Source organism: Spinacia oleracea, chromosome 2 (genome assembly GCF_020520425.1).
Source record: "Spinacia oleracea cultivar Varoflay chromosome 2, BTI_SOV_V1, whole genome shotgun sequence".
NCBI lineage: Eukaryota > Viridiplantae > Streptophyta > Magnoliopsida > Caryophyllales > Amaranthaceae > Spinacia > Spinacia oleracea.
The window spans coordinates 108,186,892-108,214,554 of record NC_079488.1 but is presented as its reverse complement, the minus strand read 5'-3'; the positions used below and the strand labels follow the sequence as shown (position 1 = coordinate 108,214,554).

At 35.4% G+C, this 27,663-nt stretch overlaps 3 protein-coding genes across 6 annotated transcripts; 1 reads left to right on the top strand and 2 right to left on the bottom strand.

Moving 5' to 3' along the window:
* The first annotated feature begins 148 nt into the window (after positions 1–148).
* LOC110782169 (origin of replication complex subunit 2) lies at positions 149–11,227 on the top strand. Of its 4 annotated transcripts, none has more exons than XM_021986288.2 (8): positions 149–346; positions 4,669–4,762; positions 5,479–5,700; positions 5,952–6,085; positions 6,167–6,273; positions 10,011–10,435; positions 10,517–10,744; positions 10,850–11,227. In XM_021986288.2, exons 4-8 carry the CDS (start codon positions 5,957–5,959, stop codon positions 11,047–11,049), a joined length of 1,089 nt encoding a protein of 362 aa, XP_021841980.1. In that variant the 5' UTR covers positions 149–346; positions 4,669–4,762; positions 5,479–5,700; positions 5,952–5,956; the 3' UTR covers positions 11,050–11,227. The 4 variants fall into 4 exon arrangements, with proteins under 4 accessions (XP_021841980.1, XP_056693712.1, XP_021841978.1 ...); XM_056837734.1 differs by having other exon boundaries at positions 4,666–4,762; XM_021986286.2 differs by lacking the exon at positions 5,479–5,700 and having other exon boundaries at positions 150–346.
* Positions 11,228–11,308: 81 nt separating this feature from the next.
* LOC110782212 (probable L-gulonolactone oxidase 6) lies at positions 11,309–21,317 on the bottom strand. The gene is made up of 6 exons (XM_056837735.1): positions 20,972–21,317; positions 14,751–15,126; positions 14,358–14,410; positions 13,365–13,620; positions 12,448–12,549; positions 11,309–12,230 (listed from the first exon to the last, which is right to left on the bottom strand). The coding sequence occupies exons 1-6, from the start codon at positions 21,242–21,244 to the stop codon at positions 11,527–11,529; spliced, it is 1,764 nt and encodes a 587-aa protein (XP_056693713.1). The 5' UTR covers positions 21,245–21,317; the 3' UTR covers positions 11,309–11,526.
* Positions 21,318–23,861: 2,544 nt separating this feature from the next.
* On the bottom strand, positions 23,862–27,012 carry LOC110782170 (protein IQ-DOMAIN 17). The gene is made up of 5 exons (XM_021986289.2): positions 26,126–27,012; positions 25,680–26,015; positions 25,350–25,595; positions 25,106–25,249; positions 23,862–25,019 (listed from the first exon to the last, which is right to left on the bottom strand). Exons 1-5 carry the CDS (start codon positions 26,273–26,275, stop codon positions 24,138–24,140), a joined length of 1,758 nt encoding a protein of 585 aa, XP_021841981.1. The 5' UTR covers positions 26,276–27,012; the 3' UTR covers positions 23,862–24,137.
* Positions 27,013–27,663: the final 651 nt, after the last annotated feature.

Genomic DNA, 27,663 nt, shown 5'->3' with positions numbered 1-27,663 from the left:
TGAATCCGTAGCAAAATTTAATTTATTTTTAAATAAATTTTATTTTTAGGAAAGGAAGTCAACAAAAATTTCATTAACCACTCAAACTATTCATTTTGCCCGCTATATTGATTCATTACTCAAAATAATTGCACAAAACTCAAATATTTTACTCTCTCGCCTTCCTCCCTTCTTCTCTACTTTTCGGTTTTAGGGCTCAGTCTCACACTACTCCGAAAAATCACCGTAATACCACTGACCCGTCTTTCGCGTCTCTCTCCACCGAGGACTCGCAACACGTTTTCTGTCGCTCTCCTCGGTGCGTCGTGTTAGCTAGGGTTTCGTGCTTCCCCTTTTTGTTCTTCAGGTATGGTTCTCTTCTTACCCAACTGCAATTCTTTTGACAAATTCCACTTTTTTGCAACCGATTACTTAATAATACTTACCTTTGAATTGATAATTTCAGAAATTGATTGAATTTTTTAGATAATTTTGTCTTTTGATGAATTTTGTTGTGTTTGGTGTTGGGTGGATGGTTGTTCAAATATAATTTGTCGATTTTCAATGAGAAATTACATTCATATTAAAGCGGCTTACCTCCCAATGCCCATTTATGGCTGAGAAATAGTTATGTGCCAACCGGAAATGAAATTTTAAGGGCCTAATAGGATAATATATAATCTTTGTACTAAATTTTGATGCTTCTGTGCTGGGTTTGCTGAAACTTCCTGCTATTTTCATCATTAGAGTAGGAAGTGTTCTGTATGTTGATAAGTAGTGCACCTATGTAGCTGAAGGGTTGTTGAAAGTAGAGTGATGATGGCATATTGTGAAGTGTGAACTCTTGACTTTATTACTTATATGTCACCTTGCTTCCTCTTGCCTCTTTGGACTGTCAAGAATACCTTCATCAGTGTCTGTAACAGATACTTTTGCCTATATTGACAGTTACTTCTTGTAGAGAGTATTGAGTACTGAAAAATGGCCTTTTTTCTTCTTTGACTGGCTCTTGTTTTAAGGGTTTGTTAGCTGTATATTATTCTTATCTAGTACGTAAAAGGGCTCTTGCGGCGCTTGAAAAAGTCTTATTACGACGCTAAAAAGCGCTGCTAGTACTTATACCGACGCTCGCAAAAGCGTCAACTTTTCCTATGCCGCTAGATCCTGTTGAGGTGCTTTTACGTAGCGTCGGTATAAGTACTCAAAAGCGTTGCAACTCTGATGCGCTTTTTGTCATTCTTTTGAGGCACTTATTAGCGTTGCTACCGCACTTTTGAAGTGCCCCTAGATTTCCTACTACTGCCTAATTCATTGTCACCTAATTGTATCTTTACACGGGCCTCATATTTTCAGTATAAGAAGACATAATTCTTGAAATTAAACTGAAAGAACAATACACTTCCCAAATGAATTTTATAAACATTATCATTAATTGAGTAGTAAACAAAGTTGTACAAATATCATGGAATACATCTCACGAATCTCCCAACCTTTAAGAAAAAAGTACAACATTTGAACTTAAAATACACTGAATAATAAACTTTGTTCAATACATTGAACTAATGACTAAATTGTATACACATCTGAACACAAGTTACACGTAATCTTTGTAGTGACATTAAACGATTAGTTAATTTGAATCTTCCTTCACATTCCATTTCTTGAGTTGTCAAAGCTAATCTGCAAATACAAAAAACAAATTAAGAGTCATCAACTAGCAAATCTTATTTACCAATACTGATTACTGTTAATTTATCAAGACTAGGAATCATCCAACCTTTACTGGAAGATCCATCAACTAATTTTATGGACAAATGCCAAAGCCAATTCCAAGAGAAGAAGTATCCTCACTGTGGCAAATCAAACAAAGCTTTATGTGAGACATACCAAAAATATTAATAAGAGACAAGGCCCACTTAGAACAAATAAGAGACAAAGATTGCATATAGGAATTAATTAGCTTACAAAACAAATACCATAAACAAAGCGCAACATATAATTTAATAAATCCCATAAACTACAAATACCAAAGTCAAAATCTTTCCCTCGTTCAATCGCCTACTCTACACCAATCCAGATACATGAAGTGAGTTGAGGATGATGAGTTAATTATCCGAAAGAAACTTTGATGTGTATTGTCGCTGAAAAATTGAATTTTTTTGTGTGAAATTCTAATAGAAAGTGAATAATACGAGAAATGCAGAATAGGGGAAAAACAACAAGCTGATGGTGTTAAATATGAGCAAAATTCAGCGAAACATACATCATGAAAGAAACTCAGAGCAATCGAAAATCATATTTAAAAAATTAGGGAAATGAATAGATTGAGAACGTAACCATCAACATGAACGATTTAAACAGGTAATTGAGAAATAAATTTGAAGAAAACATTAACAAAATTAAAGAAAATTATAAGCTTATTTTGAGAAAAGATAATGTATCTAGAGCACATTTACCTTCAGAAATCGACGAGGAAGAACAGTTGTTGTAGAGAAATTAGAGAGTAAATTAAAAATATTGTATGATTGAGAAGTTAGATAGATATAAAAAGATTTTCTAATGCTAATCAGCGGCGGTTAGGGTTTGTGGGGTAGAGGGAGTTAAACATTTCCCCCAAATTAATATTTTCATTACCCCGCGTTTCTTAATTGTGAGTTTGTGACTGTTGGAGCGCTTTTTTTAAGCGCTCTAAATTGTACCCAACGAGACTTTTATCAGCACTAGTTTAGAAATCGCCCCTATCAAAGCGTGTTAAGAACCCATTTTTCTAGTAGTATATTATTACCTTAGTTAGGTTATTCGAACATCACTTGCGGAATAAACACCAAACCCTCCAAACACAAAAGGTAAGGTGATAAGTCGCCACTTCCATTCGCCAAACTCAGCCCAGATACGCTCTAGGGGAGATCGAAGAGCCTTATCGAATGTGCGTTGAGCCGCCTCAAAAACACAAGGAGGACGAGTACGTAAAGCAAAGTAGAGTTTAGAAACTTTGGTACATGCCCTAAGCAACAATAACTCACACTGAGGATCATCAAGCTTAGCAACTTTATCCATAAGCACAATGGTCTTGGTCACCTTCTGCATCACAAGCTCATCACTAAAAATCGAACTGGAACCGGTGGGACCACCAAGCAACTTAACACCATGCAAAGGTCGAGCAATATTAGGGGGAAAGATACCCACAAGTCTGCTGAGAGTCTTTTATAAGCTAGAAAACTTTAGTTTTGTCCATGTTGAGATGCAACCTGAAACAAGGTCCTTCCTCCATAATTAACTGCAGAACCTTCCCCACCACCAAGGTGTCACCAATGATAGTGCCGTCATCCAAATACCAAACCTAAATACAGATGGACATAAGTCACTTTGTGACCAAGACTTCCTCTATGTACTAGAGGATTTCTAAACCTATGATATCTTGTGTCCATATGGACACAAGTGAGGGTATATGAGTAATTTCAAAAGGGTGTATTTCATTGCCCCACACAATTGCTAGTCATATCCCGTTACGGGCAACTGTTCACTCAAATTCGAACTCAAAAAAAAAAAGAGGAAACTTCTCTTTCCTCATTGCAACTTCTCTGTCCTCCTGAAGAACACTTCCCACAATTCTTTCTCTTCCATTCACTGTTTGCTTCCCTGCCTGGTTCATATTCAAGGTTAGTTCATCTTCTCTCTCCTCCATTCAATGTTTGCTAATTGCTACAAATAATTGTTTATGATTTTAATTGGTTTGGGTTTCTAGGTGCTTGAATGGGTTAGGGTTTCTGGGGTTTGGTTTAATTACTAGCTAGATTAACATGTTGATGAATTAAATAGACCCATCTCCATTAAAATTGTAAGGGTTAGGGTTTCCAATTTCCTTCAAAACTAGGGCTAAAAGAACTATAATTATTGTGAATTTAGGTTTTTTTTTTAATTTGGTTCCATGTACCTTAGGCAGAGGAACGATAAATTTGTGTATAATTTGGGGTTTTCGGGCTTGGACATGAAATTTGAGTGAGATAATATGTTTTATACAAATTGCAACACTTGGAGATGGATTCGCACTAATATTGAACTAGCATCCAGAAGTTCAAAGCTTCAGTTAATACAAGAAATAGGAGTATGAAACATAAAAAATAATCCAGTTTAAAACAAAAAAGATATTCAAACTCTTCAATTCACCCTTAGTGTCATTCGCTCTCTTCTCCCTAAAAAATATTTCACTCTCCTCTCAATCGAGTCCGCCCGACCGCCGCTCCTGCTCTCCATCTCCATCACTTCTCTCATACTGAACGAGTTCGTCGAAGTTTTCTAGGTATGTAAACTTTAATTGAGAGCGTAAAGATAATTACTTGTTATTATCTTAAAAATTAAGAAAACCAATTGGAACTAATACATTAATTGGGTGTATAATTCAAGTGTAGCTTCTTTCACAGTGGCCCTTTTTTAATTGAAAGTTCTTTTTTTAGTTGTAATTGCTTGCGAATTGGATTGATGGGTTGTTTGAATTAGTGTGTTCTTGATTTTCTTGATTAATTGGGTGTAAAATTCAAGTGTAGTTTGACCGTAGAGAAAGGGTAATATTAGTCTTATAGAATTTGTAGTATCATTGAAGTGTCCTGCATTTAGGTATTTTTGGTACTGCATTTAGTACTTGGGTTTTTAAATTGCTGAAAATTTGTTTCCCATTGTCCAACAAAGAAGAAGGCTCGAAGAACTGGAAGAGGAGAAAGTAAAAATAAAGAATCTTTGTTTCACAAATTTCCAAATTCTCAATTGGGGACCTTCCAATCTCAAGGTATGCCCATATTCTCTATTTTGATGGATATTTTTATTTGAACAATTAGGAATTAGGGTATGAATTTATTAATTTAGATTTGTTATTGTCTTGTTGTTGCATTCTTTTGCAGTTTATCTCCTATTTAATTAATTAATGTATGCAATTGATAATTATACTAGAGTAATAGAGTGTAAATGTTTAATCACAAATTCACAACCTTATACCAATGTGAATTATGTGTTCTTCGCTAGTTTGGTTCATCGCTTGTTCGGTCGTTCCCCTCTGAAATTGTTCCAAATTCGCTTAAAAAATGAAAGAAAAGCACCATTATTGTGCTCCCACTATTTCGTTTAACTGCAGTAGCACAAATTAACTAGCCATTTGACATTATTTATACTTTTATACTACAATTGAAATTTGACCATTCTACTACCATTGCAATTTGACTACCCTTTTAAGCAATTGTAAAATCCGCCACTTCCAACTAGCAAGAAGCAATTGTAGAACTCAATTTGCAATTTGACTACATTATTTGGACTTTTTGGAATTTTGGAGTAAGTACACTGTATATACATATTATTGAAGTCTTTTGTTAATGAATCAATTGGAGATAGAGAAAACAGTCAGACACTCTAAGTTAGGTAAACAATTTGGCGTTTGTATGTTTTAATAATCGAGGAGTAATGGGTTCTATGTATTTTCATTGATTAAAACATGTATCTTCAACCTTTCAGGTGGTTTTTGGTGATAAAAGAAGTCAATTTGTAGTAGTATAATGGTATTTATGTGATTTAAATTTGCCAAGAAAATTTCCTTGGCCCTCCTAATATTTGAATCAAGATCCACCACCGCGCGGGAGTTTAATGCACCCTCTTCTTTCGGCGTAGTGATATTAAAGCTCATAGCCTGAGCAATATTTTTGCCGTCTCTCTTTGCTTCAATTGCTTAATTCACCGGTAAGCATTTACTGATTGTCAAATTTTCCCAGTGAGTCAAATTTTAATCAAAAATTCGAGGTAACAAAGAGAAACTCAAACCTACATGTTTAATAAAGCTACGGAATTTAAATAGTTGTATTAATTTTATTTAATTGGAATTTCGATTTCCCAGAAATTTCGTTAATTAGTGAACACCACCTGTTTGTTAAATTGACTGCTATAATATTTGAGGGTTTTCACTTTTGAGGGCATTCTTTTTTTCCCTAAAGTGGTAATGGAAATCAATGATGTGGAAGATGAAGACTTTGGGTTCTCTAGGAATTACTTCCTGGCGAAGGAATCAGGCACTTCGGCGAAAAAATCAGCGCACAAGCTCTGTGATATTGATCTTGTTGCTGAGGAGGTATTTTGAAACATTTCTGGAGTTTATATTGTGGTATACCTCTAAGTTGTTCTGATTGTATAAGTTTATATGCACTTGTAGGAACTTAGAACAACGGCTTTCGATCTCATCCCGAAGCATGACAAAGAAGTTAAAGCATTGATAGGTAGCTATAGAAGTGTATATCAGGAATGGGTATTTGAACTGAGGTATCTCTTACCATATGTTATGTTTTTCTATGTGCATTATCTATTGCTTCCTTGCTTCTTATTTAGTTAACACAATTTGACTTTAGCACTATTCATACACCCTCTTTTGACCGGATTTTGTAATTTATGCGTAAGGTGACATATAGTAGATCTTGTTAAATTCGTCTTAAAACTGTGTATAATTTTTTCTTTTACATAATAAAAAAATATAAATGATAAAAAATGTACATAACAAACGTGACTAAGAAACGTGTCAACTAGATAAGAACGGAGGAAGTATTATGGTAGTTCACTTCCATGTCTTTGAATATAGGGAAATAGGAGTTGATATTTTTACAATTTTTTAGGGTTGTGAGTGCGCAACAGAAGGAAATTAAAAATGTAGAGATTGAGAAGGGATAAATAATTGTGAGGAACCATATGGCAAAACAACTCGTAAAGATGGACACACAATTTAATGAATCTTGAAATCGAGGCAAAAAAACTCACAGACGAGCACCCCGGAAATCCACTATATAAAAGTAGGAGAATACAAGAACCCTAAATTATTAGGGAAATAATACAATTACAACTCTCACTATAATAGGATAAACTCACAATGTAGTAGTACAAAGGGTAGTGAATTCGTAAATAGGTGGATAATACAAGGATAAATTATATTGAGGAAGACTTGTAGTGCATGGAGAGGATGACTTCTTGTGTGTAGGTAGTATTGTGTGCATATGTGCATCTATGCTTGCAATTGATGACCAATTCCTATTTACGGGAGCATTATGGCGGTGGAAAACTTTCCACTACTATGTGGACCTTCCATTGATGTTGCCGACATAATAAGAAGACTCTTAAATGCTATTTTTGCCCAATACTTATGGAAACTTCTAGTCTTATTAAGATAATCCATTTTTTGATGTTAGTGGCAACATATGCCTCTGTTAGGAGTTAGGCTTAATAATTTGGGTCACTCCCACCAATTTTGTAGATTATCGAGGTCTGGCCAATCGTTTAACAGCTATAATGTGTAGCGATCCATTTATGATAAAAACTAGTTCACAAAATTGTAATGAGGTCACCATTGTTTAGTAGTATAAGCAATAATTTTGCTGGATGAGCCTGGAGCAGACTATTTATAAATGTCTCTCTAGAACAGGCTCCATGCTTTATGAGTTGAGTAGAAGACTTGCATTAAAGATATTTCACAAGGACACCAAGCAATTATGTGTTTATCTGGTGTAGAGAATGCCACAAAAGGAAATGATATAGACGGGATTCAATCACGGTATCCACGTTTCTCTTAAAATATTGGGTTTCATATTTGTGTTTACGGTTCTCTTTGCACTTGTTATGCCAGGAAAAAAAAGACTAAGGAATTTTGTTTATTGATTATTTCGATCTGGTGGATAAAACTTGTAACGATATTTTAAGCAGTTGGATCATGGTCCTATTTGTTACCAGCTATTCAATTTTTGCTTCTCTGCCCTTTTTTTCGCATTGTCTCATAGTTCCGTACGTTCTCCTTTGTTGGCATTCTTCTTTCTTTCTCATTTAATCTGACTCTGCCTTCATATTTGTTTTACTGTCATTTATCAAATTTTATACTTCATTTCATCTCTGGTACTCGTATGGTCCAATGTCTAAAGAAGATCTACCCATTGAGCTTTGTTGAAGGGCGAATGGGCAATGGTATTGACTCTACACTACTCTAATACTTCATCCGTTTAACAATAGATGCATCATGTTCACTTTCTACACAACTTTGATCATCAATAATTTTAATTACGTATTAATGAAAAATTATAAAAGTTAGGTATATTGAAAATATATATTGAGATTAACCCAATAACAATTAAAAATACAAAAAAAAAATTATTTACGTATTTAGTAATAAATGTGGTCAAGTTAGTAAGTGAATAGTTTGAAAAGTCAATACGATGCATCTATTAAGAAATAGAGGAAGTATAATTATAAAAGGCAAACCTTGAGTGCTTTCAAGTTTCAACTTATGGTGATTACGTTATTATTTTGACTTACATGCTAAAAAAAAGCAATCAACAAAAATAGGATGAGAGAAAACAAATCATGTATTTCCTCATATTCTATCATCTTGTAGGGAAAAGGAAGATCAATACATCATATTTTTTTATATCTTTGTACTTGATTTGGATCTTTTTTTATGCTATTTTCTTTTCTGCTAATTTGTCTCCGTGATTAATTCAATCACAAATGTGCTTGCGATAATTTTAACAAGTAACAAACAAGTTAATCTTAAATATGTGTGAATGTTATGATCGTGCAAATGTCTTTTACATCATGGATCTTTTCCCCATACATTACTTGTGAGCCATGCCGTGTTCTTGTACATTTGACCCTAATACCTATGTATGGTTAACATACTGTTCTCTGTGAGTTTTGATATAAGCAATCTACTTGTTTTCATCACTTTTTTTTTCTTACTACTTTTTCTGTTTCAAGTGTCTTACGTCTCAAGTCTCAAGTCTCAACCCCTTACAATTTTGTTATTCGTAACCATCTTTCTAAAAAAAAATGTGCCTGAAGAAGATTTGATAGGGATAGAGGGAGTACTAGTTTTACCATTATTTTATTTTACTTGCGGATGTATGTTTTTAGATTAGCACCTATCTTTTGTAACAAGGACAAAGCTGTGCAATAATATAGCCTTCTTCCCTGTTTTCTGCTTTGTTGAAACTTGAAATCAATTTTCTTATCATTTTTGTTCTACTACAGCAGGCTACATCAGAAATGTATCCTCTATTGGAGGGGACTGGAGTAGGACAATTCCCAACCTATTACCAGTTTATACTGGGCTAGAAATGACTAGGTTCTTGGTTGTTAATGATCAGAAATTTCCCATGTTCTTCTACACCTGGATTTTAGACTTTACCCTCAAGTTTGTGTTTACTCTTGAAGGGGTCTCTAAATTTTTTTTAATGACACAGGCACACAGAGAGGAAAACCTATGATGTTGTGAAAAGAACTCTGCATCTTTCCATCTGTGCAAAGTAACTCGTCTGGTGTATTTTCAGTAATGTAAAGAGAGGAATTGTTACGAGCTTGAAGCACAAAAATAGAGTGACTTGTTGATCAGAGATGTTACATGTGTGAGATTTGGACCTGAAAGAAAAAGGAATTCAGGACTAGCTTGAGGGCATAGCCATTTCCTTTTTGTGGTTCTGTTAGTTGATCTTGTATTGTTACTTTGTTTGTTTGTTGCAGTTTATGCAGTGTTTTTGAGGTCTGGTGGTGAGAGGCTCTGATGTGATTTACCTTTGACCTGCCGATAAAATAGTTATCACCTAGAACAGCAATGTCAATTAGACAACATGATTTTTGCGTGTTATCTCCACTTTATGCAACTTTAGCTTATTTGGCAGGCTATTATCACTCCTTCACCTCCAATATTAAAAAGTTGGCATCAAGATTGATGATGTCAAATAGAAGCTATTAAGCTAAGATTTCCATGTCATGAGATTTGAAGAAGACAAGGCTCATCAGATTATGATGTGATGATAATTATCTTGAATGCTTGATCATGAAGCACTAACTTGTAAGGTGAACTTTGCAATTATGGTGTGCTAACTAAATAACCAGTCTATCAAGAATTGATTTTATGAACATTAATTTCTCTATAGCTGGTCTTATTTAAACAAGGACATACACACACTTAGGCAGGATCTTGTATGGTTTTATCATGACTTTGAATTTCATTATTACCATTTCAGGTGTGGGTTTGGCCTTCTCATGTATGGTTTTGGATCAAAGAAAACCTTGATTGAAGATTTTGCTTCAACAACTTTGACAGAGTATTCAGTTCTTGTAGTCAACGGTTATCTTCAATCAGTAAATATCAAACAGGTAATTGTTGCAGTGGCTGAACTTTTAAGGGACCAAATCAAAGGCAAAAGGAAAACTACAGGCAGCTTGTCTAAAGTTGAACAACCATTCAGTTCTAAATCCATAGAAGATGTGTTTGCTTTTCTGGATGGATCAGTGGAAGAGGAAAACGATTCTTTCGTGTGTGTTGTTATTCATAATATTGATGGACCTGGTTTACGGGATTCAGATAACCAACAACTTCTTGCACGAATGGCTGCTTGTTCTCATGTTCAAATCGTGGCTTCAATTGATCATGTCAATGCATCTTTGCGTAAGTATTTTTATCCTCTTCTTCTCTTCTCTTTGAGAATTGTAGGGTGATATATCTAATATCTGTGTTTTTATTTTGTAGTATGGGATAAAAAGATGGTCCACACACAATTCAACTGGTGCTGCCATCACGTCCCAACATTTGCGCCATACAAGGTTGAAACAACGTTCTTTCCTCTCATTCTTGCACACAGTGGTAGTGGTCAGACTGCAAAAACAGCTGCAATAGTTTTACAAAGTTTAACGCCGAATGCCCAGAGTGTATTCAAAGTTATTGCTGAGTATCAACTGGCTCATCCTGATGAAGAAGGTGAGTAACTGTTTTGCACTTTGTCGTGTATTTGTATATTGTTGAATATTGTTCATACTTGCATATCGTTGAATTTTTAAAAATCGTTATTCCTCCTTAAATCAGGGATGGCAGCAAGCGATTTATACACAATTTGCCGAGAGCGGTTCCTTGTAAGTAGTCAGGTGACTCTGAACTCTCACCTAACGGAATTTAAAGATCATGAGTTGGTCAAGACGCGAAAACATTCTGATGGTCATGATTGCTTGTATGTTCCCCTCACAAGTGAAGCTATTCAGAAACTATTAATGGAGATCAGTCAATAATTATATTCTTGCTATGAATATTATCTTTTTTGTATACACAGATATTAACTATTAACTAAAACTTCATCTGGAATTCACCCATTTCTTGAGCTCAACTCAATTTGGAGCTATTGATCATCATGTCAGAAGTCACTTCCATGTTTGGACATTTATATTCCACCTATGTTTTCTATCATTACATGATATCTCACTTCCATGTTTGCCAAAAGTCTACAATATTGAAAGAAAAGTTTTGTCGCACGTAATAAAATGATTCTCCAAACCCGTCTTTTTCTGTTGTTGTTAACTAGAGTTATTAATGGTCAAAGTTTGTGTCGTGAAACATGTACAGTCATAATGAAACAACTAAAAAAATAATAAACCGAACAAGTATATTTTATTTTATTTTATAATGTTACACCTTTTTCACTTCCATGCCCTCGCTTAATTTCCCAATGAGCCATCAAGGCTTCATTTTAGTAGCCTATTTTCTCTTAACTATGACCCAGTACAAACCCTTGCTTCCTTATATATTCGTCCTGGTCGACAAAAGTATCCCTTATTAGGAGCACAATGACTATCTTCCGAGCAAATGCATAGACCTTCAAGGGCACAGCCGTCTTTAACTATACTTAACCCATCTTTTAACCCAAACACTTGATTAGTCCACTCACTCGAAAACAACCCTTGTAGATCAAACTTCTCCTTAACTCTTACAAACTCTTCCCCATTCTTATACTTCTGAATCACACTTTCAAATGCCAAGTTCCTATTCTTCCCCCAATGTGGCAATCCTCCATACTTAAACATCCCCATTTGTTCGACCTCTTCGTATATATCTTCAAAGAGTCGTGGTGTAAGTGGATCCTTGCTTCGATAATAAGTGATGTCAAAATCTATGCCATCTTCTTCCTTACCAAGGTACGCGGTTGATGCCTTAACATATCTCATTAAGATGCCATTGTATTGCTCAATGCCGCAAAAGGATTCAGGTTGTAGAGACACCAAGTTTTGTACATCTTGTATGAAGGCTTTTACTTTAGACATTCCAATGGTGAATGCGGTTTTGTAGTAGAACTCCCCTTTGAGTCTTGAATCCCATGGGCATGCTGTGATGATTAGTGCATCGTTGTCTAGGCATGATCCTGATGATTGGAGCCGGTTTTGGAATCCCACCACTGGGTAGCCGGTAAATATGATTCCTAAATTATCAAAGTCATTAATTTTAAATCAAGATTGACCTTTAAAAAAAACTAAATAGAAACGTGGACTATTATTTATCAGTTCAGTTCGAGAGTATTCAATTCAGTTCAGTTTAGTTCGAGAGCATTCAATTCACTTCATTTCAGCTCAAAATAATTAGGCCTTACCAAAGACCAAGGAGAAAGGAAAACAATACAACATTATATTATTACTTACCATTGTTTGTGAGTCCAAATGCATTGGTCCACAATGCTGTTGTTGTTAGTTTTGAAGTAATGCATTTACCTTCAGCATCTCCTCTTGCTTCTTGATTCTCCTCTGATGCATGAAATAATAATAGTTAATTAATTACGAATTTACGATCACAAACTAACAAAGAAAATGAAATTAACTGTCTGCATGTTGCAAACACTAGACCTTGGTTTTTTAAATTATAACTACTTTTTGGGCCCGTCATGCATCGGGTTACTGCCTTAACGACATTTGTATTCACTACTAAAAGGAAAGAATCTCTCACGTAACAAATATTGTGAAACACCCTAAAACGTATACGTAACAAACATAAATAAACGAGGGATTAGTATTTTTTTTTTGCAATGATTACGTGAAACATCTAATAGTTTAGTGGTGGAGGCTTTATTGTTTAAATTTAAAGTCAAGGGTTCAAACCTTGTGCAAATTTTTTTCATGTATATGAAGATTACATGTAGCGAACAAATCACAAGCAAACTTTCTTTTAACCCCTTTTTAACATATTGTATAGATAAGTAATTTTTATATTTACCACCTTTCACATTTATCACCTTAAGTTTTGTATATACCACTATTAAATTACGGATTTCATCTGACTTTTCATTCACGTGAACCTTACTTAACCTACTTCTTTAATTTCCCTCCTCTTTCCTCGTGTTTTCAATTAAAGAATTTAGTTAAATAGGGTTCACATAAATCAAAAGTTGGATGAAAACTCTTTAAAAGCCGATAAATTTAAAACATTTTCATAAATTAATGTGGTAAATATGAAATAACATTCTATAAGGTGATAAATAAAAATACCAAACATAAAACGTGATAAATATCAAAATATCCTTATAATAACTTAATTAAAAAATGTAGCAATTTGATTTGTCTACCTAAGGAACGGAGAACCGCTAATGTAACTGAAAGTGTTGGGCGAAATGCAGTGAAGTCGTAGAGACCGTCTCCTTGTGTGTTGAGGGGGACACGATCATCAATGCGATACACAACCTCCTTTTGGCTAGGATACCATAATAGGTCTGCAAACTCATGTTCATCCCCAAATATTAGGGCTTCATCTCCCAACTCAGAATCAGCCTTTTTCATGTAAGTGATGGACCGCTTGAACATAGGTTCTAGTTTCAAAGTCACCTTCAAAATCCCATTACAAATTAAGGTTTATAAGTAGGTTTTGAGTGCTACTTTTCTTATTTTATTTCCTTATATAATCTAGGATATATTACGGCTCTGTCCTGTTCGACTTAATTCAGACAAAATAAGTTCAGATGATATAAGTTGAGTGTTAAAATAAGTCGAGTAGAATGAAGCCTATATACTATTGAGAGAATATTATCCTAATTTATGATCACTTTTTTTTATAAAAAAATAAAATATAAGTAGGTTTAAAGTCTCGGGATTTTTTTTTTTTTTTTTGTATATAGAGAGAGCCATAAAGGTCAAATGGTGTATACCGGATTTCATCCAGTATGTCCAGGTCATGGGCACCACCCACAAGACTTTAACCAATCTCCACATAGAATTATAATACACCAATAAAGTACTTCCTCCGTTTCATAATGATTTTCACAGTTATTATTTATACAAATATTAGGCATGTGATATAATAAAATATTGATAATTAAAATAAGAGAGAATATGTAAAAACATCGGCAGGTGTAAGAAAATTAAAAAGAAGTAAGAGAAAACGAGTGAAAATTTGAAAATGTAATGGGATAAAACGGGTGAGTTAGTAAACTATCACGTCAAAAAAACTATAAAGCACGATCTAATTAATTAAAGAGCATTATGAAAAAACTAAAACGGAAAATTGGAAAGTGTAAAGATCATTTTGGAACGGAGGTAATACAGAATAGATTAATCTATCATACCTGTGAAATAACTCCATAAACCCCAAGGGAGACCTTAGCAGCATTAAAATCGACTTCATCGATTTCATTAAGGCTCCGTTTGGTAGGGCGTAAAACGTTTTCATGTAAAATGGTTTTCCATGAAAAACATTTTTCAAGGGAAAATACAATTTCAAACTAGTTTTGCTTTATTTGGTAGCTTAAAGGAAAATAGAAGAAGATGGTGAAGATTGAAGGGAAGAAAGGAGAGGGAGGTAAAGAGTAAAGAAGGAAAAGTGGTTTCCCTCATTTTCAAATGGAAAAGGGTTTTCCACCTTTGAGGGAGTAATGGAAAATTGTTTTCCATCCCTTACCCAACCAAACAACGTAAAATAATTGAAAAGGGGAAAATCGTTTTCCATGAAAACGTTTTACGCCCTACCAAACGGAGCCTAAGAGTTCGAGTCTTAGCATACCCGTCTTCAGGACTACCGGGGGTAATAATTCGGAGCTCCACAACATAGTCATGGATTGCACTGCCTTTGCCCCATAATGAACTACCATGCGCACCAGTGGATAGCATCCCTCCTATAGTAATCCCCCACCAATACGGTGAATAGGGCAGTGCTAGCTCCACCTTTGCCGCCTCGTTGATCAGCTGCCGGAGGGTAACGCCACTGTCCACGGTCATCGTTCTCGCCGTCGTGTCGACATTATGTATGTTGTTGAGGTTCTTGGTGCTTATTAGAATTCCATCTTCTCCGTCAGGGCATACCAATTTCGGGAAACTGTGTGAGTAACGTGTTGTTACCTTGCATCAAACAAAAAAAACAAAACAAAAAAACTACGTGATTCCAAATATAATAGTTATGAGTTCGAAGACTTCACCTCAAAAATAATGTATTCCATATGCTAAGGGCTCATTTTGTTATTTGTTATTGTACGTTGTTGGTTTTCAATTTTTGGTTTTATGAACAGAAAGTCATGTTAGTATTTATAAAGAATCAAGAATTTAAATTAGGATACATTTTGTTCATCTTACTTCAGGAAAATAAGTTCAAATTACATTATACTTCCTTCGACTTTTAATACTTGTAACGTTTGTGATTTTTACACTGATCACATATTCTACTTTTACCATTATTAGTGATTTATACGTAAGATAAAACATAGTCATGTGGATCTTGTTACATTCGTCTTAATGTGTATTTTCATAATATTAACTTTTCATAATATTAACTTTTCATAATTTTTACTTAAAAAGAATTAAAGATAATAATAATCAAAGTTGTGTATTGACATGCATGAAAGTGACAAACATTACGAGTATAAATAAACGAATGAAGTATAAGAATATCTAAGATAGGTTCATGAAAAATAAAGGTTATCCAAATTTACAACTAAACATAAATTTTTATAAGTTCAAATAAATTTAGATTAGTGAAAATTAGGTGAGTAAAACACACTTTTATTATAATTACATTAATATATTTGGCAACAAAATTAATTTATTGATATGAATGCAAAAATCCATGGCATGGGCAGGTCGCTTGTGTATGGTTGTGAGAATTGGGTATTAATTGTAAATTGTGGTAGGTTACTATATAAATAAATGAGGAGGAAGTCCAAATGAATAACTGTTATGTATGAGCATATAACAAATTAAGTTAGCCGACAAATATGGATACGAAAAAATGAAGGAATGGTACCAAACAATGGAACAATGATATCTATACCTAATCTATACCTAGCGAAACCATGTTTGATTACATGACACATGTCACCATGTTTGATTACATGACACATGTCACCACAAGAGTTACACAAGATGTGAAATTGAGCAAGTCGTCATGGATATGGGCTCATTGAAGGCACCGGGACCGGACGGATTTCAGGCGCTCTTCTTCCAAAAAAATTGGGCAACAGTTGGCCCTAATACTTATTCCTTGGTATTGTCTGTCTTACAAGGTAAAGGTCTTCCACCTACTATTAATGAGACGTTTTTGGTCCTCATACCAAAAATTGAAAATCCAGAATTCCCAACTCAATTTCGTCCCATTGGCCTTTGCAACGTTGCATACAAAATCATCACCAAGGCCATAGTAAACCGTATCAAGCAGGTGCTCCCTATTGTGACTTCCAACACTCAAACTAGCTTTGTGCCCGGTAGGCAAATAACAGACAACATCGTGATTGTGCAAGAGCTTCTCCATACAATGAGGCGCAAGACAGGGGTTCGAGGTTTTATGGCCATTAAGATCGACTTCGAGAAAGCGTATGATAGACTCAAATGGTCGTTCATAAGAGACACTCTCACTGAGATGAATTTCCCGCAACTAATGATTAATGTTATCATGGAATGTGTGAGTTCACCAACTATGCGAGTGTTATGGAACGGGGAACAAACTGATTCCTTCGCACCAACAAGAGGAATTAGACAAGGGGATCCCTTATCCCCTTATCTTTTTGTGTTATGTATGGAGAGGCTGAACCAAATCATCGAAGAAGCGGTGATAAAAGACAAATGGAAACCAATCTATGCTAGCAAAGGTGGTCCCCTCATCTCGAACTTGTTCTTTGCGGATGACATAATGTTGTTTGGGGAGGCTTCAATCGAACAAGCCGCATGTATGAACGACTGCCTCCAACGATTCTGTAAGGCTTCGGGACAAAAGGTCAGTGTACAAAAATCAAGAATATACTTCTCGAAGAATGTAGCATTGCAGACCCGCCAATCTATTTCCACAAGCCTTAACATGGAGATGACTGACGATCTTGGACTCTACCTTGGAATGCCCACATTAACAAGTCGAGTTACGAGAGAGACATTCAAGCATCTTTGTGAAAAAGTTGATCGAAGGCTTGCAGGTTGGAAAACAAAATACCTATCCCTAGCCGGAAGAATCACCTTAGCCAAGTCAACCATCTCAACAATGAGTTACTATTCGATGCAAACAGCGAAAATACCAAGAACGGTATGTGATGAGCTTGATAAACGAACCAGAAGATTTGTGTGGGGAGGAGATGAGGAAAAAAAGAAAATCCACCTTCTTTCGTGGAACACCCTGCAAACCCCTAGAAACCAAGGAGGGCTCGGTATCCGTTCAACTCGTCAAGCAAACTCCGCATTCCTGACTAAACTGGGATGGAGAGTACTAGCTGAACCAAATTCACTATGGTCGAGAGTGATACGTCATAAGTATTGCAAAGGTAGGTGTGATGTGGATATGTTCGTGCCCACTTCAAACATGTCAAACGTTTGGCGTGGAATCACTGACAATGCACAATGGCTAAAAAAGGGGACCTCGTCGGCAATAGGGAATGGTCTGACAACCCTATTCTGGGATCACAACTGGGCTACGAATGAACCACTCCGTAATCTGATTATTCAGCCCATCCCACAAGAACTTGATGGTGCAACTGTCGAAGAGTTATGGGAAGCGGGAGCAGGTTGGAAATGGGACCTTATAGCAAACCTCCTACCCAGTGACACACTCAAGCAAATTGCAGCACACAAACTGGTTGAAGACCATAATGTAGGAGACCTTCTCTATTGGCGGGGTTCAAAATCAGGGAACTTCTCAATAGAGTATGCCTACAAACTAATTCGAAACGAAGCTGATGAAGACCGTGATGCTAAGTGGGACTTAGCTTGGAAAACACAGGTGCAACAAAGAGTGAAGGTCTTCCTATGGCTTACTTTACATGACAAGCTGTTATGCAACGCAAATAGAGTCAAAAGGCATCTCACAAATGACGCATCCTGCCAAAGGTGTGGAGCAAATGAAGAAACACTCCTCCACCTTCTTAGAGATTGCAACTACTCGAGACATATATGGACAAGCTTGGGTGGCACAGCAAATTATCCCTCCTTCTTTACTGGTGATCTAACTAACTGGTTGTGCAGGAACCTGAAAGCAGAAGGCCTCATATTCTCAGAAAAATGGCCGGTGTGCTTCGCTACTACTCTGTGGTGGATATGGAGATGGCGTAATTGTGCTGCCTTTGGAAGAACACAAGACATACCCATTAATGTAGGCCTGTTCCTCAGAGTCAAAATTGATGAAGCATGGAGAAGTATGAACAATGTGGAAACAGGAGAGTCTTCAACAGAAAATAGAACAACCAAAAGACAAATTCTGGTCCGATGGTTAGCACCACCTGCGGAGTGGTGGGTCTTGAATACAGACGGAGCGGCGAAAGGAACTCCAGGGCCAGCCGGAGGAGGGGGAGTCATTCGAGATTACAGTGGAGCCTTTCAACGTGCCTTTGCTGCAAACTTTGGAACCTGTACTGCATACAAAGCTGAAATATGGGCACTTGCAATTGGGCTAGATATGGCCAAAGAGTTGGGCTGTAATAAACTGGAGGTCCAAATGGACAATGAAGCATGTTTACAAGTCATTAGAAGTAGGGAATTTGCAGGAGGAGAATGTCACCATCTGATCAACCACTGTCGCAACCTTCTCAATTTGAGTATGTGGGAGATCCGTTTGAAGCACTGTTACAGGGAGGGCAATAAAGTCGCAGATAAGCTAGCAAACATAGGTGTTACTCAAGTAGAAAATTTACTGTTTTTTGATAGACCTTTGGGAGAAGTAGCTAGTCTCCTTAGGGAAGACATTATAGGTGTTACGACACCTCGTTTCGTTGCTTAATTTTATTTATTTGTCGAGGCCCTGCCTCTCTTTTGCACCAAAAAAAAAAAACATTTGATTAGATGACACGTGTCATCCATTCTTTCCTCCATCAATTTGGTTTATTTATTTTGCTTTTTCCTTTGTTGTTTGATATATTATACAACTCCAATCGCCTCATTCCCTTCATCTTCCTCATACAAGTATACAACATCGATTCACCAATCTATTCATTCAACATTTTTCACTATATCTTCACGATTAACACTCAATATTAATACACTATTTAATTTATGTATTCTTTCAACCTTTAAATTTTACCTCTATTTACATCATATATTCTCTCTATAATTACAAGCTCAATAAAATTAGAACTTAAAAAGATAGACAAAATAACCACTATACAACCGTCCGTTCTTTGAATGTGGCTCAAAAGCTAGTTTTTCTAAAAGAAATGGCCCATCGGCCTATATATATTTCTATCAACTTTAAAGATCCTATTAATTAAGCACGCAGCATGCCAGTTCCTATTAAATGTATACTCTTGATTTTTTTTTTTTACAACGTATACTCCTGTTGATATAGCCGATCTTTACCATACGAGTCAATGCAATAGTTTGACATTCATAGAATCATAGATGTATATACGAAGTATTAGTAAAACTCACAAAAAATTGATATTAAGATAATACTTCATCCGTCTCAAATTACTTGCACAATTTTGATTTTTCATTATTCACCCAATTCATTTTGATCGTAATTCATTTCTAATATATGAAAATAAATATTAGTATGTGATGAAGTATACTTCATCTTAATATATATTTTCAAAATATTAACATTTTATAAATTTTTAATGAAGTATATGAAAATATATATTAGAATGTTTGAATTTGGATGAAGTTGTATTAGTATATTAGTAGTTCATTAATTAAAATATCTACGTGGCACCTAATTAATTATCTACGTGGCACTTGATTTTTTTAATTCAAAAATACATTAGAAATCTTATTTTTCATTGGCAGAAACCAATAGTAATCCTATGTGGCGCTCTAATATTTCAGCAAATATGGCTCCTTAATTTTTATATATATATATATATATATATATATATATATATATATATATATATATATATATATATATATATATATATATATATATATATATATATATATTAGATTACATTTTAGTCTGTGCGATGCACGAATTCTATTAAATTTTTCATTTTATATTTTTTTTTCTTAATTATTAGAGTGTTTGATTATGGATTAAGTTAATTGTATATGCGTAATATTAGTAATTAATTAATAAAAATATCAACGTGGCACTCGACTTTTTTAATTCAAAAATAATTTCGAAATCTCATTTTTCATTGGTCGAAACCATTAGATTTCCCGCGTGACACTCTAATATTGGATTAGTGTTTGGTTTTGGTTTGAATTGAATTTTATTTTAGATTAGAGTATTTGATTTTGGATGGAGTTGTATATATTAGTAATAATTAATTAATTAAAATATCTATATGGCACATAATTAATTATTTACGTGACACTCGATTTTTTTAATTCAAAAATAAATTAAAAATCTTATTTTTCATTGGACGACACCATTGCATTTCCTACGTGGCGCTCTAATAATTCAGCAAATATGCCTCCTTTATCTATTATAGTGTATTCAGCAAATACACCATTACATTTTATTTTAGAAGTATTAGATTATATGGTATTCAAATTAGAAGAAAATATTATAGTGTATAGAATATTGCATAAAAAACTTTGGCAAAAAATAAAAAAAAATTGCAAAACTTCATCGGAGATGACACGTGTCATTCATGGTGTGTCTTTTAGTACATAGTTATTGTTTGATTATTGATGTTAGATATGGTTAAATAATGTAATAAGGGTAATACAGTTCTTAGAAATGCATATAAACATTTAACTCATTTTCATAAATTGTATTTTGTGAATGCTAGGGATTGATTAACTTAGTACTTGGTATATATATGCAATTATATACCTTCATCTTTCTGTTGTTCATGGTTGCAGTAGCCACAACTGCAACAAGTTCTTCCTCGGAGGTCGGGTACACGGCTTCAGCCACCCGGCAAGTGGCCCGGTCAGGGAATATTCCATAGCCGTTGGTGATGGTGCAATCTGAGTTTTCGGTTGAGCATTTGATAGGGTCTTCAGGAGGACTACAACCACCTATATATAGTAATAGAACAAAACTAGAAACAAAAACCTTTGTTTTCGAGGTACAACTTTTTTTGCAATGGGAAAAAGGCATCATTAAGAAAACAATTAACTCAAAGCAGTGAAGTTTTTAGATGATATGTGATCCTTAGTAGGAAGAGATTGATAGACAATTGCACTTATTATATACACATAAAATGAAAAAAAAAAAAAAGTTGGGTGAACATTCATAACACAAGCAATTAAAACATGAGCGTATAAGTCGTTTTCATAGTTAAAGAGTACATCTAAAATCTAAATGCATGTAAACCCTTGGTTCAAATTTAGCCAAGTACGAAGTAGAAAAAGTAAATATGTACTCCTTTTGTTTCTTTTTGTTCTTTACGTTTAGCTTTTTACACGTTTATTAACGATTAATTAATTTATATTGCGATTTCTCTGTTTTTTTTTAATTTAAACTAGGCAAATTAATTACGTTAATTATAATGTTATCGCTTTTATCAAAATTCTGATATTGGGAAAATGAGAAAACTTTAATGTCCCGATGAAAAATGTAAAAGATAAAATGAATCAATGAATTTAATTGGTTAAAATAATCATTGGACACAATTTTGATAGAATATTAAAGTATTCACAAACTTTTATATAAGACGGTCGTACACAAAAGACCTCCTTAATGTCATACTTCCTCCGTTTCTGAAAGTTCTTTACACTTTGAAATACGTGTCCAAAATATGAAAACTTTGACCGTAAATTCTCACTATTAATTATATACATCAAAACGTTACATGTAAGATCTTGTTAGATTGGTCTCGGTATGTATTTTCAGAATATCAACTTTTTATAATTTTTTCACATACGAAATTGGATATATTAGTAGTTAAATATTGCATTGGAGTCCGTGCAAATAGTAACTGTAAAGAACTTTCTGAAACGGAGGTAGTATAAGTTAAGCAATGTAATCAATTAGTTAAGCACTTGAACTGATTAGTTAAGCACCAAAACCAATTAGTTAAGGAACAAAAATAATTAGTTAAACACTAGAATTAATTAGTTAACTAATATAACCTATTAGGCTATTAGTTAAACAATTAAAGTGATCTTTCCGGTAAGACGGTCTTACACAAAAGTTGTCGTAAAGTATTTATGTGATACTATAAAAGGAAATGCAAAGAACATTTTAAAACAACCAAAAAGGAAAACGTAAAGAACAAAAAGAAAAGGAGGAAGTATTTCTCAAGCGAAGTACGGAGTATAACATAATGAAAACAAGCAAGTATGTAGAAGTTCATTAACACTTTTCCAGTTTACTGCTCCGCTATTCAGGCAGAACGAATGGGTAGAGTTGATTTGGACTTGGGAGTGGCTGAAGTAATGACCCGAACAACTGAACTTACTAACCTGTAATAATAAGTAACAAAAAAAATATGCCAGAGTACATTGGAATACGGAAGTAATAGAACAACGAAATGAAAAAACAAGAGGGTGATGGGCTGTAAGCCCAAAACCTTGAAGGCTTAGCCCATATTCTATCTCTGCAACATCCAAGAATCCAACAGTCTAATCTTAAATATCTGATCCTCTGCAAATGGGTTAAAATCCAAATATTCCAACACATTTTGACATGACTACCTCAAATTTCGGGAAACAGATTATGCTACTATTAATCTGTTATTAAAAATATAATATTTTTTTTTTGAAGGATACTAAGAATATAATATCAAGTTGTGTTTAGATTACAAATTTGCAATGGAAGTACCGAGTAGAGTGTGTGTTATAATGGACTCTCTAATCTTTGTAGAATTGTCTTGGAGTTTTTGTATTACTCATCCGGTTATTCAAAATGATTAGTTTATATGATCCGATTGAGTTTTCTTTCCTAATCAAGAAAAAAAATATATGTAATATGGGATTATAGTTAGAAACTAACGGCCGGAGCCGTTTTCATTGTTAAAAAAAACATGTAATGTTAGTTTGTCAGTTGAATTTTGTTGTTCTTGACAAATGGAGACTCTTCATGTGCGTAAAGTATATATTTTCATGATGAGGATAACAAAACTAGTCAGTTGTTTAGTCAGTAATCAGTATGTAGTCTGACTGGTCAAGTATGAATTTCAACAATTTCTGTATTCTTTTGTTATTTTCAGTGAAATAATTATTTCTGATTTGTGCTAGTCTTTCTCTGTAGCCTTTCTATTTTCTGTATAAACACTGAAAATAATCTACAAGTAGCAGTGAAATTCTTTGAAAACGTCCCATGTTTTGAAGGTCAATAATCATCAACATGGACTACATTTTATTTTTAATCTCAAACTCCTTGATGCAAACTATGACAACAAAACAATGTTTTCAGAACGGTCGAATTCGAACTAGAGCTAATTTATTCAACTTTTACGAGTATTATTTCCGGTTGCTAGTGTAGTCAGTTCATTTACAGTTGAGTTTGCTTACTGTAAAAACTTGAAATTATCGGTTACGTTATAAGTTTTACATCATCAATTCAGATTGTGTTACTCCAATTTCAATGTGGATCAACAAAATGAAGTTTGGATTCAGATCGAGAAATAGGATTTTAGACAGTCTTGCTTTGTTAGCTACTCTGTACTTAGCTGGGCGAATCACTACCATTGTAGAGAAGACAAGAACCATATAGTATACAAGTGTTATGCTACCCTGGATAATGGGATAAAACATCTGGTTTTGAGAATTCCACGTCGATGCAATTTACAATTTAATTTAAAAGAAACAGGGCAAATTGCTGAATTAGAACAGCATTTAGACAGTCACAAATTATATGATTACATGGGATAATACACAATTAATTCAGAAAACCAAATCACTAGAAACTAAAAAACATTTATGAACCAACTAACAATATCAAATCATTGGATTCACATTTCACAGTCCCTCTCTCCCCACCCTGACTTTCACTGTCAAGCAAAGTTAGCAGCAAATTGAACACCACCTAAAACAATCAATGAAAAATCAAATTATCTCAACCACCTTCTAAGATCACTAGTTGAAGAAGGTGAAATCTCACCTCCAAGGCTATCCGTACAACATGATGAATACACTGACTGTTGCTCCATCATACCCAATTGTACACCATTCACACTTTTAAAACTTGGGCTCCTCAAATTATAGTTTCCATACCCCATTCCACTATATGGATCAGGATTAGGGTATGACAGCCTCTTCTTCACGCTGGCACCGACCCCGGCACCAGTTCCAGGTCGGTCCCGCTCTGGTGTTGAAGGCCGATGTCTCGGTGCGCTTTGAGACCGGAGTCTCGCCTTAGCGGATTCAGTGGCAGCCATGTAATTAGGCTTTGGTCCTCCACTGCTAGAGCCGGTGGTAGCAGTGGCAGCTACTACCTTGGGGTTGGTTTGAAGGTTGCCATTATAAAAGTAATTTGATCTCAAGCTTGGTGTTTGGGATACTTGACTGTTGTTGTAGCTTCTATCTTCTTTGATGCACCGTGGGCTAGCGGACCGCACCTGGATAGGCCGTGCCCGTGACGGAGAGGGAGTGGTCGATGGTGGATGTTGATGCTGGTGGTGGTGGTGGTGAGCCCTAGTGTGGAGGGGTGAGGATGGGCGTTGACTGTGGTGTTGAGCATGGTAATGGCTAGCTGAAGTTGAAGTAACTGATCTTCTGAAGTTAGAAGGCAAGTAAGAATAAGGCTGTGAGGTGTCAATTTCAACGGTTTTGATTGAGTCTCTATGATCAGCTGAAGCTCTAGCTCTAACTGCAGGGGAAGGGGAAGGGGTAATGCTGGAATCCCACTGTTTAGAGGCCATCCATCTGTCTAACCATCTTGGTTTCTCCTCCAACTCTTCTTCTCCCACTGAACTCCTATCGCTTCTCCACATCTTTTTTTCATGACGAACACAAATAAGCTCACAAATACACACACACAGACACAGAAAGAGGGGGGTGGAGAGGAGAGGAGGATTACCTGATGAGAGAAAGCATGGGAGAGATTCTTCTCTCGTTTAAGAGCAGCATCTTTTCTACTCTGTAACATAGCTTTGACTTCCTCAATAGTGTGTGGTCTTTCATCCCAATCATCTGCTAAACTGCTTGGCTCTCTTGAATGTGACTGTGTTGCATTATATATATGATCCAATTAATTAATATACTAGTATATATCCATCAATTTAATTTAATTTAAATCAAAGAAAGAAGAAAATGAGGCTTACAAGTGATCTTCTCTCTGCTATATCCTGGAGATAGCGGGAATCCACAACACTAGCGGTATCACTGAAAGTAGATTTCCTGCTACCTTCATGAGATAATCTCATGCGCTGATCAAGCACCCTGGATTGAACTCTAACCAGAGCTTGCATGCATTTCAATGTCATCTTCGCTTGTTTTCTTACATTATGTCCTCGCACTAAAGCTTGCAACTTTACCAACCCTTTTAGTGCTCTCAGTGCCCTCCTAGCCTTTCACACCAAAACCCAAACAACCCATTCAATTAATCATGCTTTTGTCAAGTTTGATGTACAAGAAAGAAAAGCAGTGCTTACCAAATATCCTCTGAAGGCAGTCTGAATGAGAATAGCTGCAAAATCTTCTCTGCGGTTGTCAATATTATTGGTGGGTGATGTATGTGTAAGCCTAGCCACCTCCATTGCAGCATGTGCGGTGGCAACAGCGGCTTCGGCGGCAGCAGCTGTAGCCACTGCCACCGCGATAGCGTGCCTCTGCTCGGACACATCACTTCCTGTGGCTGCTGCACTAACAACAGGACCACCACCACTACTACCACTCTTTACATGTGGGCTCTGCTCCACAGCTGTAACTGATGGTGAGTTTTGTTGATTTGTTGCCTTCTTAAAAAGCCATCTCCTTTTCTCTTTCTTCTGTAACAGAACCCCAAAAAAAATAAAAACACCATTAAAACCCACAAGCTAATTTTGCAGAAAATATTTGAACTTTATAATATTTAAATTAGAAGACGCAATAAAAGGACCTTTTCATCATCTTGGTCCTCTGCTATAGGAGTTTGATGATGATCTTCTTTTCTTCTGCAATTTCTAACTTTGTCATGAGTCTCTTTAGTAGGAGATCTAAAAGCCCTCTTTACAGCAGTCAACCAAGAACTACCACCTTTCTTCCCCATGGATCATTACATTCAGATCTTAAATTCACCCAAAATCTACCTATAGTTTTACCCCCCCAAATCAAATCTACATAAAATTCCTTCAATATTTATTTGGCTAATAAAATAATGTGGGAATGCAGAGGGAAGGGAGGGAAAACAGTTCTACTCAAATAATGACAGTTAACTAGTTAAGGGAGGGAAAAAGACTTGTAAAGAGGTTGAATAGCAAAAATAATTCACTGGGAAAGGTGAGAGATTTTTAGTGGGTATGAGCGTGGTGGGTGTCAGAGGGGTGCGTCATTTACTTGCAACTAATATAATAATAACATTAATAGTATGCTTTAATTTCATAAACAAAAAAGTCTAGATTCCAGAGTTCTCAGCAACAATAATACAAAAAAGTACTGGAGATCCTCTTTCTTTAATTTAGTTTCTTATTCTGGGGAAAAGGATAATGAGAATAAATAAAGGCAGGCATTGAAGGTTGCGACTTATAGAGAGCAAGCTCATTGATAAGATCGAGAATTTAAAGATGTGAGAGTGAGAAGAGAGAGATATAGATAGAGAGAGAGAATAATAACAGATCATAAGAGAGGGAGGGTAAAGTGTAAAACTAATACAGGGAAAGAGATGGAGTAACATGCACAGGAATCAAGGCAGTTGCACTAGTGGGGAACCTATGTTTATATGTTATCAGCTATTCAGCTTTACCTCATTGCTCAAGCTACTTGTACAAAGTGAAAAACAAATGAACATGCTTAATCTCTACTCGCCATAAAGATTAGATATAAGTAGTAGAAAGTAGAAATATTAAACATTCAACAAGCATTACTCTAATACTAACACTATTCGGTATTACGTGAAATGATTAGAAATACCGTAGTTGTTACTCCGTACTAATTTAGTAATACGACTATACGAGTACTTTATGCCGTTCTTACGGCCACGTATAGCAAAACCCCAAATAAATGATGAGGAGTGGGAAAAAGAGCTAAAAAGCGCCTCTCCAATTCTGGTAAGCCCTCTCATGGCATCACGTGCTGTGGAACAGGGGAAAGAAGTAGGCAATATTTCACCCACAGAACACATGAATATTTACTTAAAAAAACCAACACATGGGTACATAAATGGATGAATGAGTGAGAGAGGTAGAAGTAGGCCTAGGCAGTAGGCATAGGGGTGCGGGGTCATCGAAGAACGTTGCATGTTGGCAAGCTGTCCCAAGTTTTGGAGGACTTATTTGATGACAAATGACCCCCAACCAAGTACTCCTGTACTGGAGTAGTAAACTTGACAGCAATTGTATCACTGTTGGCCGTTTCCGCAATTTTTATTATACAATCAGTTGTAAACCAAGATACAACAAAACTATATTTTTGCTCAATCAGAAGAATAAATGAGATTGA

What these genes read in the sequence shown, in the direction of transcription:
- LOC110782169 (XM_021986288.2), top strand. Translation starts at nt 5,957, where the DNA reads ATGGAAATCAATGATGTGGAAGATGAAGACTTTGGGTTCTCTAGGAAT. An exon ending in TCATGTCAATGCATCTTTGC is followed by an intron (nt 10,436 to 10,516) that starts GTAAGTATTTTT and finishes TTTATTTTGTAG; the next exon opens with TATGGGATAAAAAGATGGTC. An exon ending in GGCTCATCCTGATGAAGAAG is followed by an intron (nt 10,745 to 10,849) that starts GTGAGTAACTGT and finishes TCCTTAAATCAG; the next exon opens with GGATGGCAGCAAGCGATTTA.
- LOC110782212 (XM_056837735.1), bottom strand. Translation starts at nt 21,244, where the DNA reads ATGATGCCTTTTTCCCATTGCAAAAAAAGTTGTACCTCGAAAACAAAG. An exon ending in TTTATGGAGTTATTTCACAG is followed by an intron (nt 13,621 to 14,357) that starts GTATGATAGATT and finishes GGGATTTTGAAG; the next exon opens with GTGACTTTGAAACTAGAACC. An exon ending in AGCGGTTCTCCGTTCCTTAG is followed by an intron (nt 12,550 to 13,364) that starts GTAGACAAATCA and finishes TTCATGCATCAG; the next exon opens with AGGAGAATCAAGAAGCAAGA.
- LOC110782170 (XM_021986289.2), bottom strand. Translation starts at nt 26,275, where the DNA reads ATGGGGAAGAAAGGTGGTAGTTCTTGGTTGACTGCTGTAAAGAGGGCT. An exon ending in AGGACCAAGATGATGAAAAG is followed by an intron (nt 26,016 to 26,125) that starts GTCCTTTTATTG and finishes GTTCTGTTACAG; the next exon opens with AAGAAAGAGAAAAGGAGATG. An exon ending in CTGCCTTCAGAGGATATTTG is followed by an intron (nt 25,596 to 25,679) that starts GTAAGCACTGCT and finishes TTGGTGTGAAAG; the next exon opens with GCTAGGAGGGCACTGAGAGC.